A 12946-nucleotide genomic window follows, 5' to 3' on the forward strand; every position below is an offset into this window, starting at 1 on the left:
AGGAATAAAGATGCAGATGTAGAGAATGGACTTGAGGACACAGGGAGTGGGAAGGGTAAGCTGGGATGAAGTGAGAGAGTGGCATGGACATATATACACTACCAAATGTAAAATAGATAGCTAGTGGGAAGCAGCCACATAGCACAGGGAGATCAGCTCGGTGCTTTGTGACCACCTAGAGGGGTGGGATAGGGAGGGTGGGAGGGAGACGCCAAGAGGGAGGAGATATGGGGATATATGTATATGTATAGCTGATTCACTTTGTTATAAAGGAGAAACTAACACACCATTGTAAAGCAATTATACTCCAATAAAGATGTTAAAAAAAAAAAAAAAGGAAAAAAAGACCAGTTAGGAGACCACTACACAAATCCAAGATTAACTTAGACCAAGACTGGCCCAAGGATTGAGAGGTGGTTGGGTTCCAGACATATTTGGAAGGTAGAGCCAGAAGAATTTCCTAACAGACTGGACACAGGATATGAAAGAAGCCTTAAAGATGACTCCAAAGTTTTGAGCCTGGTAACAGGAAGGATGGCACTGCCATTAACTTAGGGAAGACTGCAAGAAGAGGAGGTTTTGAGAGATCAGGAGGTCAGAATTGAACTTGCTAAGCTTGAGATGCCTATGTAAGTAGAGATGTCAAGTGGGCAATAAGACACTCAAGTCCGGGAGTTCCCTGGTAGCCTAGTGGTTAGAATTCCAGGCTTCCACTGCTGTGGCCCGGGTTTAATCCCTGGTCAGGGAACTGAAATCCTGCAAGCCATGCGGCACAGCCAACAAAATTAATTAATTAATTAATTAAATTTTTAAAAAATTTTATTTACTTATTTATTTTTGGCTGTGTTGGGTCTTTGTTGCTGCATGTGGACTTTCTCTAGTTGCGGCACATGGGCAACTCTTCATGTGCCGCAACTAGAGGAAGTTGGGGGCCACTCTTCGTTGTGGTGCATGGGCTTCTCATTGCGGTGGCTTCTCTTGTTGCGGAGCACGGGCTCTAGGTGCGCAGGCTTCAGTAGTTGTGGCACATGGGCTCAGTAGTTGTGGCTCGCGGGCTCTAGAGCACAGGCTCAGTATTTGTGGCTTGCGCACTTGGTTGCTCCGCGGCATGTGGGATCTTCCCGGACCAGGGCTTGAACCCGTGTCCCCTGCATTGGCAGGCGGATTCTTAACCACTGTGCCACCAGGGAAGTCCTAATTAATTAATTTTTAAAAAAGACACTCAAGTCTAACAAAACAGGGAAGAGAGTCAGGCTGAAGGAAGATATTTGGAAGACATCAGTATAGAGACAGTATTTAAGGCCAGGAGACTGGATAGATCACCAAGGAAATGGATAGAGACAAATAAAACTTACAGGGACTGAGCCCTTGAGTTTTTCAAAATGAGTGAAATATGGGGTCAGAAAGAGGGATGTACGGAGATAGAAATTAAATTGTGGGAGATGAGGGATGCCGAAGGAGTCCAGGGTTTCTTGTGGTGCTTGAACACAATGAGATTAGAGATGGTAGTCTCAAAGCCAAAAGCGGCAGCAAGCTTGTAAGTGCTGGGAGATAGGGAAGGCCAGGGGTTTGGCTAGAAACAGCATTCTGAAGCCACTGTTCACCCCTATCAATGGGCATGCAGTGACACTGGAGGGAGGGGAAGACAATCTTACTCTGAACATGCATTGTTCAGCAGTGACCTCCTGGTGCAGTCACTGGAGGGAGAGCAGCCAGGGCTCCTTCTTGGGGATCCTTATATTTTCATTTACCCTGTAGTTAAATACTGTCTTCCATGTATAACACTGGGAAAAGCTATGTTAATAATCAATGGAACAGCACCTCCTTCCTCTGCACTATTTTCCAGAGCAGTTTTCACCAACTCCTTTCATTCTTTTGAAAAGAAGACTATCAGTTCCTCCTCCCTAAGAGAAAAGAAATGTATTCCTTGAAAATAAAACATTCCTTAAGCAGATTTTAGGGCCATCTGTTTTTATTTGTGCTACAATGAACCTTTAAAATTATGCTTTTGTAACTTCACATTTCTCTGAAGAATATGTGTAGCTTTGAACTAAAACCAAAGCTCTGATTTTAGAATTGCACAGGGAAAAGAATCTCAAGAGGCCATTCAGCCTAAATTATACAAGACAGGGATTACATAGATATACAATATCACAGATTCTTGCATTATATCACAACCAATATAAATTTCTCTATTTCTCTCTGGTTTTGAGTAAAGAATTAATACAATTTTGTTCCTTTTTGCTTGAAACTTTGACATGAGGTTAACTCTTTGGTTCTATTCCCCCTGTGACATGATGAAAGTTTGAATGTCCACTACATTTCTTGAAAATTTTTGTTATTTTTTAGTTATATTTAAAATAATTGGCAAAATGTACATATTTAGTACATTTTTAAAGTGTACAATCTGATGAATTTTGATATGTGTATATACCCATATAAACAGCACTTAAAATCACTCTACTCTGTTCCACCAATCTAGAAATACATATTATACCAAAACAATACTGTCTTGATTAACCTACCTTTAAAATAAGCCTTAACATCAGGTAGTGTAAGTCTTTGAATTATGTTCTTTTTCAAAGTTGTCTCAGCTATTCTAGATTTTTTGCATCTCCACATATATTTTAGAATCAGTGTCTCAATTTCTATTTTGAAACAGCCTGCTGGTATTTTGATTGGGACTGTGTTGAAGCTATGAATCAATTTCGGGAGAAATGACATCTTAACAATATTGAGTCTTCTGATTCATAAATATAGTATATCTCTTCACTTATTTGGGTCTTCAATTTCTCTTAGCAATGTTTTGCTGTTTTCAGTGTATGAAAATAGGATTGTTTTTTAAAAATATTTATTTATTTATTTTTGGCTGTGTTGGGTCTTCGTCGCTGCGCATGGACTTTCTCTAGTTGCGGCGAGCAGGGGCTACTCTTTGTTGCGGTGCGTGGGCTTCTCACTGCGGTGGCTTCTCTTGTTGCGGAGCACGGGCTCTAGGCCCGCGGGGTTCAGTAGTTGTGGCTTGCAGGCTCTAGAGCGCAGGCTCAGTAGTTGTGGCACATGGGCTTAGCTGCTCCACGGCATGTGGGATCTTCCCAGACCAGGGCTCGAACCCATGTCCCCTGCATTAGCAGGCAGATTCTTAACCACTGTGCCACCAGGGAAGTCCTATTGTATTGTTTTTAAATTCCAATTTCTGATTGTTAGTATACAGAAATACAATTGACTTTTACACAATGATTTTGCAACTCTGATGAATTCATTGACCAGATCTAGTACTAGTCTGTAAATTCTTTAGAATTTCTTACATAGACAACCATGTTATCTGTGAATAAAGACAATCTTACTTCTTTTTTTCCATCTGTATTCCTCTAATTTTGTTTTCTTGCCTTATTACATTGGCTAGAAGATCCACTGAAATGTTGAATAGAAATAAGAGTAGACATCATCTCCTTGTTCCCAATCTTAAAGAAGAACCAATCAATCAGTCACTGTTAGATATATTAAGTTTTTCATAAATTCTCTTTATTAGATTGTAAAAGTTCTCTTCTATTTTTAAACTGCTGATACATATACATATATATATATATATATATATATATACACATATATAGATAGATATCTCTCTATATATATAGAGAGAGAGAGAGAGGGTGGGGGGGGGGAGAGAGAGAGATTGAATGGAAGTATGGGTTCATCAAATGCTTTTTCTGCAGCAGCTTTTTCTTTTAACATGTTTTTCCTTTCTATCCTGTTAATATGCTGAGTTACAGATTGATTTTTGAATGTTAAACCAACTTAGCATATTTGGAATAAGCCCCATTTAGTCATGAAGTACCTTATTATTTTGTGTATTACTGAATTGGATATACTAAAAACTTGTTATGTATTTATGCAACCACCTATGAGGGATATAGGTCTGCAGTTTTCATTTCTTCCAATTTTTTTTCTAGTTTTGATACTAGTGTAATGAAGGCCTCATCAAAAGAGATTCCCTCCTCATCTATTTTCTAAGAGTGTATAGAACTGGTGTTATTTCTTCCTTCATTTTGTAAAAGTCACCAGTGAACATATCTAGACCTGGGCTTTTCTTTGTGAAAAGGTTTATAATAATAAATTCAACTCTTTCAATGGCCGCAGGGCTATTCCAGCTACCTATTTTTTCTTGACAGAGGTATGAAAGTTGATGTTCAAAGAATTTGTCCATTTTGTCCAAGTTGGACATGTATTAGCATAAATGTGTTCATAATATGCCCTATTGTCTTCTTACTATTTACAGGACTTGTAATGATATCCCTCTCTCTCACATCTCATAATGTTAATTTGTGTTTTTACTATTTTTTAATTGAAGTATAGGTGATTTACAATATTAGTTTCAGGTGTGCAACACAGTGATTCAATATTTTTATAGATTATACTGCATTTAAAGTTTATAAAATAGTGACTATATTTCCCTGTGCTGTACAATATATCCTTCTAGTCTTATTTATAGACAGTAGTTTGTACTTCCTTACTCCCCTACCCATATCTTGCCACTCCCCACTCCCCTCTCTCCACTGATAACCACTAGTTTATTCTCTATATCTGTGAGTCTGTTTCTGTTTGGTTATATTCATTGGTTTGCTTTATTTTTTAGATTCCACATACAAGTGATAGCATTACAGTATTTGTCTTTCTCTGTCTGACATATTTCACTAAGCATAATACACTCTAGGTCCATCCATGTTGTTGTAAATGGCAGAATTTCATTCTTTTTCATGGCCGAGTAATACTCCATTACATAGATTAAACAGATAGATAGATAAAGAGATATATCTATGTATCACATCTTCTTTATCCATTCATCTGTTGATGGACACTTAGGTTGCTTCTATATCTTGGCTACTGTAAATTATGCTGCTATGAACATTGGAGTACATGTATATTTTCAAATTACTGTTTTTGTTTTCTTTGAATATACACCCAGGAGTGGAATTGCTGAATCATATGGCAGTTCTATCTTCAGTTTTTTGAGGAATCTCCATAATATTTTCCATAGTAGCTGTACCAATTTACATTCCCACTAACAGTGTACCAGGATCCCCCTTTCTCCACAGCTTTGCCAACATTTGTTATTCATAGGCTTTTTTAAAAATTATTTTTTATTGGAGTATAGCTGCTTACAGACATTTTGATGATAGCCATACTGACAAGTGTGAGGTGGTATCTCACTGGGGTTTTGATTTGCATTTCTCTGATGATTAGAAATGTTGAGAAACTTTTCATGTGCCTTTGGCCATCTGTATATTTTCTTTGACACAATCTCTATTCATGTCTTCTGACCTTTTTTTTTTTTTTTGACCATGCCGCGTAGCTTGCAGAATCTTAGTTCCCCAACCAAGAATCAAACCTGGGCCCCGGCAGTGACAGCACTGACTCCTAACCACTGGACTGCCAGGGAATTCCCTTCTGACCATTTTTAAATCAGGCTGGTTATTTTTTTGATATTGAGTTGTGTGAATCATGTATATAGTTTGGATATTAACCCCTTATCGGTCATATCATTTGCAAATATTTTCTCCTATTCAGGAGGTTGTCTTTTCATTTTCTTGATGGTTTCCTTTGCTGTAAAAAAAAAATTGTTACATTTAATTAGGTCCCACTTATTTATTTTTGCTTTTATTTTTTTTGCCTTAGGAGACAGATCTAAGAAAATCTTCCTACACTTTATGTCAGAGTGTTCAGCCTATGTTTTCTTCCAGGAGTTTTATGGTTTCAGGTCACATTTAGGTCTTCAATACATTTTGAGTTTATTTTTGTATATGGTGTGAGAAAATGTTCTAATTTCATTCTTTTACAAGTAGCTGTCCAATTTTTCCAGCACTATTTATTAAAGAGACGCTCTTTTCTCCAGTGTATATCATGCCTCCTTCATCGTAGGTTAATTAAACATAAGTATGTGGGTTTACTTGGGGGCTCTCTATTCTGTTCCATTGATCTGTGTCTGTTTTTGTGCCAGTACCATGTTGTTTTGATGACTAAAGCTTTGTAATACAGTCTGAAGTCAGAGAGTATTATACCTCTAGTTTTCTTCCTTTTTCTCAAGATTGGTTTGGCAATTCAGGGTCTTCTGTGGTTCCATATAAATTTTAGGATTATTTCTTCTAGTTCGGTGAAAAATGTCATGAGTATTTTGATAAGGATTACATTAAATCTGTAGATTGCTTTCAGTAGTATGTATTTTAACAATATTAATTCTGCTAATCCATGAACCTGGAATATCTTTCCATTCCTTGGTATCATCTTCAACTTCCTTCATCAATGTTTTATGGTTTTTAGAGTACTGGGCTTTTACCTCCTTGGTTAAATTTATTCCTAGGTATTTTATTCTTTTTGATAAAATTTTAATTGGGGTTATTTTCTTGCAGTCTCTTTCTGATAGTTCATAATTAGCATACAGAGAAGCAATAGGTTTCTGTATATTAACCTTATATCCTGCAGCTTTATGGAATTCATTTATTAGTTCTAATAGATTTCTGGTGGCAACTTTAGCATTTTCTATATGCAGTATGATGTCATCTGTAAACAGTGACAGTTTTACTTCTTGCCTTCCAATTTGGATGCCTCTTCCTTCTTTTTCTAGACTGATTGCTGTGGCTAGGACTTCCAATATTATGTTAAACAGAAGTGGTGAGAGTGGGCATCCTTTGTCTTGTTCCTGATTTTAGAGGAAAAGCTTTCAGCTTTCCACCATTGAGTATATTAGCTATGGGTTTGCCATAAATAGTCTTTATTATATTGAGGTATATTTCCTCTACACCAACTTTGATGAGAGTTTTTTTATCATGAATGGATGTTGAATTTTGTCAAATGCTTTTTTGTGTGTGTCTACTGAGATGATCATGTGACTTTTATCCTTCCTTTTGTTAATGTGGTGTATCACACTGATTGATCTGTGCATGCCTGGAATAAATCCCACTTGTCATGGTGTATGATCCTTTTTATATATTGTTGTATTCAGGTGCTAATATTTTGTTGAGGAGTTTTGCATCTATACTCATCAGAGATGTTGGCCTGTAATTTTCTTTTTTTGTAGTGTCTTTTTCTGATTTTGGTATCAGGGTAATGGTAGCATCATAAAATAAATCTGGGAGTTTTTCCTCCTCTTCAGTTTTTTGGAAGAGTTGAGAAGGACAGGTATTGCTCTTCTTTATATGTTTGGTAGAGTTCCCCTGTGAAACCGTCCAATCCTGGAATTTTGTTTGCTGAGAGTTTGTTTGTTTTATTAGAAATCCAATTTTACTACTAGTGATCGTCTGGTTGAATAGCCTATTTCTTCCTGATTCAGTCTTTGAAAGTTCTGTGTTTCTAGAAAGTTGTCCATTTCTTCTAGAATGTCCAATTTGGCATATAACTGTTCATAGTATTCTCTTATGATTTTTTATATCTCTGTGGTGTTGCTTATTTCTCCCCTTTAATTTCTTATTTTGTTCATTTGGGTCTTCTTTTTCTCTTGACGACCTTGGCTAAAGGTTTAACAATTTTGTTTATCTTTTCAAAAGATAAACATTGGTTTCATTGATCTTTTCTATTGTTCTTTTGGTCTCTATTTTATTTACTTCCTCTCTGATCTTTATTATTTACTTTCTTCTGCTAACTTTGGGCTTTGTTCATTCTTCTAATTGCTTCGGATGGTAGGTTAGGTTGTTTATTTGAGATTTTTGTTCTTTCTTGAGGAAGATCTATATCACTATAAACTTCCCTCTTAGAACTGCTTCTGCTGCATTCCATAGATTTTGGACAGTTGTGTTTCCATTTCAATTTCCATTTTCATTTGTCTTGAGGTATTTTCTTATTTCCTCTTCCATTTCTTCATTGACACATTGGTTTTTTTAGTAGCATGTTGTTTGGTCATCACGTTTGTTCTTTTCCCATTCTTCTCTCTGTAATTGATTTCTAGTTTCATAGTGTTGTGGTTGGAAAAAATGCATGACATTAATTTCTATCCCCTTAAAGTTGCTGAGACTTGTTTTATGGCCTAGCATGTGATCAATCCTAGACAACACTCCATGTGCACTTGAAGAGAATGTGTATTCTGGGTTTTTTTTGGATGGAATGTCCTGTAGATATCTATTAAGTCCGACTGGTCTAATGTGACATTTAAGACTACTGTTCCCTTATTGGTTTTCTGTCTGAATGATCTAGTGAGGCAAGTGGGGTGTTAAAGTCCCCCACTATTATTGTAATTTGTCCATTTCTCCTTTTAGGTCTGTTAATATTTGCTTTAAATACTTACAAGCTCCTGTATTAAGTGCACATATGTTAATGAGTACTATATCCTCTTCTGGTATTGGTCCCTTTATTATTATATAATGCCCTTCCTTGTTTTCTATTATAGACTTTGTTTCAAATACTGTTTTATCTGATATGAGTATTGCTACCCCTGCTTTTTTGTCATTTGCATTTGTATGAAATACCTTTTTTTTTAAATTAAAGTATAGTTGATTTACAATGTTGTGTTAGTTTCTGGTGTTCAGCAAAGTGATTCAGTTATACTTATACATATTCTTTTTCATATTCTTTTCCGTTGTGATTTACTACAGGATATTGAATATAGTTCCCTGTGCTATATGGTAGGACCTCATTTATCTATTCTATATACAGTAATTGGTATCTGCTAATCCCAAACTCCTAATTTATCCCTCCTCCACCTTTCCCCTTTGGTAACCTAAGTTTGTTTTCTATGTCTGTGAGTCTGTTTCTGTTTTGAAAATAAGTTCATTTGTATCATATTTTAGATTCCACATATAAGTGATATCATATGATATGTGTCTTTCTCTTTCTGACTTACTTCAACTTAGCATGATAATCTCTAGGTCCATCCATGTTGCTGCAAATGGCATTATTACATTCTTCTTTATGACTGAGTAATATTCCATTGTGTGTGTATGTGTGTGTGTGTGTGTGTGTGTGTGTGTGGTATATCTTCTTTATCCATTCATCTGTCGATGGACATTTAGGTTGCTTCCACATCTTGACTATTGTAAATAGTGCTGCTGTGAACACTGGAGTGCATGTATCTTTTCAGATTAGTTTTCTCTGGATATATGCCCAGGAATGGGACTGCTGGATCATATGGCAACTCTATTTTTAGTTTTTTAAGGAACCTCCATACTGTTTTCCATAGTGGCTGCACCAATTTACATTCCCACCAACAGTGTAAGAGGGTTCTCTTTTCTCTACACCCTCTCCAGCATTTGTTATTTGTAGACTTTTTAATGGTGGCCATTCTGACCAGTGTGAGGTGATACCTCATTGTAGTTTTGGTGTGCATTTCTCTAATGTTGAACATCTTTTTGTATGAAACATCTTTTTCCATCCCCTTACTTTCAGTCTGTGTGTCTTTAGCTCTGACATGAGTCTCTTGTAAGCAGCACATAGAAAGGTCTTGTTTTTTTTTATCCAATCAGCCACTCTATGTCTTTTGATTGGAGCATTTAATTCATTGACATTTAAAGTGATTACTGATAGATATGTACTTATTACCATTTTGTTAATTGTTTTCTGATTGCTTTTGTAGGCCTTCTCAGTTCTTTTCATCTTCTTTTAGTTTCTTCCCTTGTGTTTTAATGGTTTTTCTTTAGTGGTATGCTTGTGTTCCTTTCTCTCTAGTTTTTGTATATCTATTGTAGGTTTTTGACTTGTGATTCCCATAGGGTTCACACGTGTTGATCTTTAACAGGTAGTTCACACGTGTTGATCTTTTAAACAGGTAGTCCTTTAAGTGCAAACACATTCTAAAAAATCTACATTTTGTGTTTCTGATGTCATATTTTACAGCTTCATGTTAATCCCTTCACTGTTTATAGTTGTTTTTATAATTTTTTGTCTTTTAATCTTTGTACTTGTATATTTAAGTGGTTGATCCTCAGCCTTTACTATATATTTGCCTTTAATAGTGGATTTTTCCCTTCCTACAGATTTTTTACTTTTCGTTGTAGCCTTGTCTCTTCCACTTAGAAAAGACCTTTTAACATTTCTTGTAGGTAGGTTTAGTATTGATGGACTCATTGTTTTTGCTTGTCTGAGTTGTTTTTCTGTCTGTCAAGTCTAAATGATAATCTTGCTTGTAGAGTATCCTTGGTTGCAGGTTTTTCCCTTTCAGCACTTTAAATATATAGTACCATTCCCTTCTGGCCTGCAAAGTATCTGCAGAAAAATCAGAATTCTAAAGGCCTTTAGAATCCTCTCTTTAACTTTTGCCATTTTAATTATGATATGTCTTGGTGTGGGTCTGCTTGGGCTCATCTTGTTTGGGACCCTCTGTGCTTCCTGTGCCTGGATATGTTTCCTTCTTCAGGTTCAGGAAGTTTTCAGCCATAATTTTATCAAATACATTTTTGACCCCTTTCTATTCTCCTGGGATCCCTATAATGTGAATGTTGGTAAGCTTGATATTGTCCTAGAGGTCCCTAAAACTGTTCTCTTTAAAATTTTGTTTTTCTTTTACTGTTCTGGTTGGGGGATTTCCATTATTCTATATTCCAAATCACTTATGCATTCTTCTACATCACCTACTCTGCTGTTAATTCCTTCTAGTGTGTTTTTCATTTCAGTTATAGTATTCTTCAGCTCTGACTGGTTCTTTTAAATATTTTCTAGTTCCTTGTTAAAATTCTTACTGTGTTCATCTATTATTTTCCCTAATTCATTTAGCATTCTTATTACTAATGCTTTGAACTCTTGATCTGGTAAATTATTTATTTGTTTCATTAGTTGTTTTTTCAGGAGTTTTCTCTCATTCTTTCAACTGAAACAAATTCCTCTGTCTTCTCATTTTGCTTAACTTTCTGTCTCTATGAAATTAGGTGGCACAGTTATCTATTCTGGTCTTGAAGGGCTGTCCTTGTGTGAGTGTCCTTATACAGTGCACATGCCAAGTGGCTTCGGTGGGAGTGCTGGATCTGACACAAGCACAAACCATCTCTTCCCCCAGGGTGTGCTGGCAGCTATCACACTGGTACAAAGTGGGGTTGGAGGTGGAGTGGCTAGGAAGAGAGCCAGGTGTGAGCTGGGGCTTCTCCTCTGCTCGGTGGCCATCGACACCCTATTTGGGGTGCAGTGAGGTCCCAGGTGGCTGGAGCAGAATCCCTGAGGGTCAGGTCCAAGCTGTCTCAGTTCCCTCTAAGTGTGTGATCTCCCACTCCCAGCACCAGTTCCCTTGCTCCAGAGGGGAGCAGTACTAGAGCAAGAAGGGCTGGAGTGGGTGCTCAGCATGGGTTGCAATGCGGGCTATGGTAGTCCTGGTCCCAGTCAGAGTCCTAGAGTGCTTCAGATGCACTGCCTCCATAAACACCAGCAATGGCTGTCCCCACCCCACTCAGATGCCTTTCTGGGTCCACGTTGGCTCTGTCCCTCACAACCATGCACTCCCCTTGGCTGCAGCAGCCCTTGCCCTAGTGTGGAACTGTGTCATGGAGCAACTGGGGATGGAAAGGGCACTCAGCTCAGGCCAGGGTGCACACTGCAGTGGTTGTGGGAAACCAGCCAGAGTTCTATGCAGCTTTAATCTCCTTCCTCCACCTTTTTTCAGGAGTAGCAAGTGTGTGCATGCACTTCATAATCAGAGTCTTACAGCCCTCCTGTTAGTCCCACTGGTTTTCAAACCAGCTAAGGTGCTCACCTTCTCAGTGTCAGAACTCAAGGCTAGGGTGCCCAATATGTGGCTTGAACAGCTCTCTCCCCAGGGAGGATCTCTGAGCCTATGTAATCTCCCACCTTTTCTGTGTCTCCTTCTAGGGACACAGGTTGACCTGATCGCTTCTCTTCCCTTCTTACCCAATTTTGTGGATCTGTCTTACAGCCTTGGTTGTACAAGGATCTTTAGGCCAGTTTCCAGTTAGTTTTCAGTGAGAATTGCTCCACATGTTAATGCACTGGTGATGTGTTTGTTGGGGGGGATGGGCAGTGAGCTCCATGTCCTCCTACTCTGTCACCTTTCTTGTACCCTGTGTGTTTTCACTATTTAATCAATCTGATTAGAAATTTGATTTTATTGATCTCAAGAACTTTTAGTTTCATTTTTTAAATTGTTTCTCTGCCTTCTATTTTGTGAATTGCTGGTCTTTATTATTTCCTTTCTTCTGTTTGCTTTGTGTTTCATTTGCTCTTCTTTTTCTAATTTCCTAAGGTAGAAGAGTAGGTCAATGATTTGAGATGTCTTTGTTCTCTAATATAGTAGTTTAATGCTATCAATTTCTTTCTAATCACTGCTTTAGCTGCATCCCACAAATTCTGATACGCCATGTTTTCATTTTCAGTCAGCTCAAAATATTTTCTAATTTTTCTTTAGGTTTCTTCTTTGACCCATGGGTTATTGAGAAGTGTGTATTTTATTCAAGTTTTCTATATCCTTGATGATTTTCTGTCTACTTCTTCTTCTTTTTTTTTTTTTTTTTTAATGATGTTTGCTGTGGGTTTGTCATATATGGCCTTTATTATGTTGAGGTAGGTTCCCTCTATGCCCACTTTCTGGAGAGTTTTTATCATAAATGGGTGTTGAATTTTGTCAAAAGCTTTTTCTGCATCTATTGAGATGATCATATGGTTTTTATTCTTCAATTTGTTAATATGGTGTATCACATTGATTGATTTGCGTATATTGAAGAATCCTTGCATCCCTGGGATAAATCCCACTTGATCGTGGTGTATGATCCTTTTAATGTTGTCTACTTCTTCTATCAATTAGTGATACAGGGGATTATTGAAATCTCATAATATACTTGTGGATTCATCCTTGTAGTTCTATTTATCTGTATTTGTCCTTACAGTTCTAACAGTTCTTGCTTCATGCATTTTGAAGCACTGTTATTAGATGCACAAATGTTTAGGATTGTTATACCCTTTTGATGAATTGATCCCTTTATAGCTATGAAATGTGCCTCCTTATCCCTGGTAATATTGTTTATTC

General features: G+C 37.2%; 1 protein-coding gene across 6 annotated transcripts in view; it reads right to left on the reverse strand.

Annotated features, from left to right (window-relative positions):
- Positions 1–12946, reverse strand: part of ZFYVE9 (zinc finger FYVE-type containing 9) — a 188347-nt gene that overhangs the window by 21289 nt on the left and 154112 nt on the right. Inside the window, exon 14 of one of the 6 annotated variants that reach the window (XM_082370185.1) lies at positions 2207–3461. The exons of the other annotated variants lie outside the window; for them this stretch is intronic. Within the exon in view, the coding sequence (XP_082226311.1) occupies positions 3369–3461 (93 nt within the window). The 3' untranslated portion in view covers positions 2207–3368. Of the gene's footprint in view, positions 1–2206; positions 3462–12946 lie in introns of those variants that run through there. 6 annotated transcript variants of the gene reach the window in all.

The sequence above is a fragment of the Balaenoptera borealis genome (genome assembly GCF_965194805.1).
Source record: "Balaenoptera borealis genome assembly, chromosome: 1".
Lineage (NCBI taxonomy): Eukaryota > Metazoa > Chordata > Mammalia > Artiodactyla > Balaenopteridae > Balaenoptera > Balaenoptera borealis.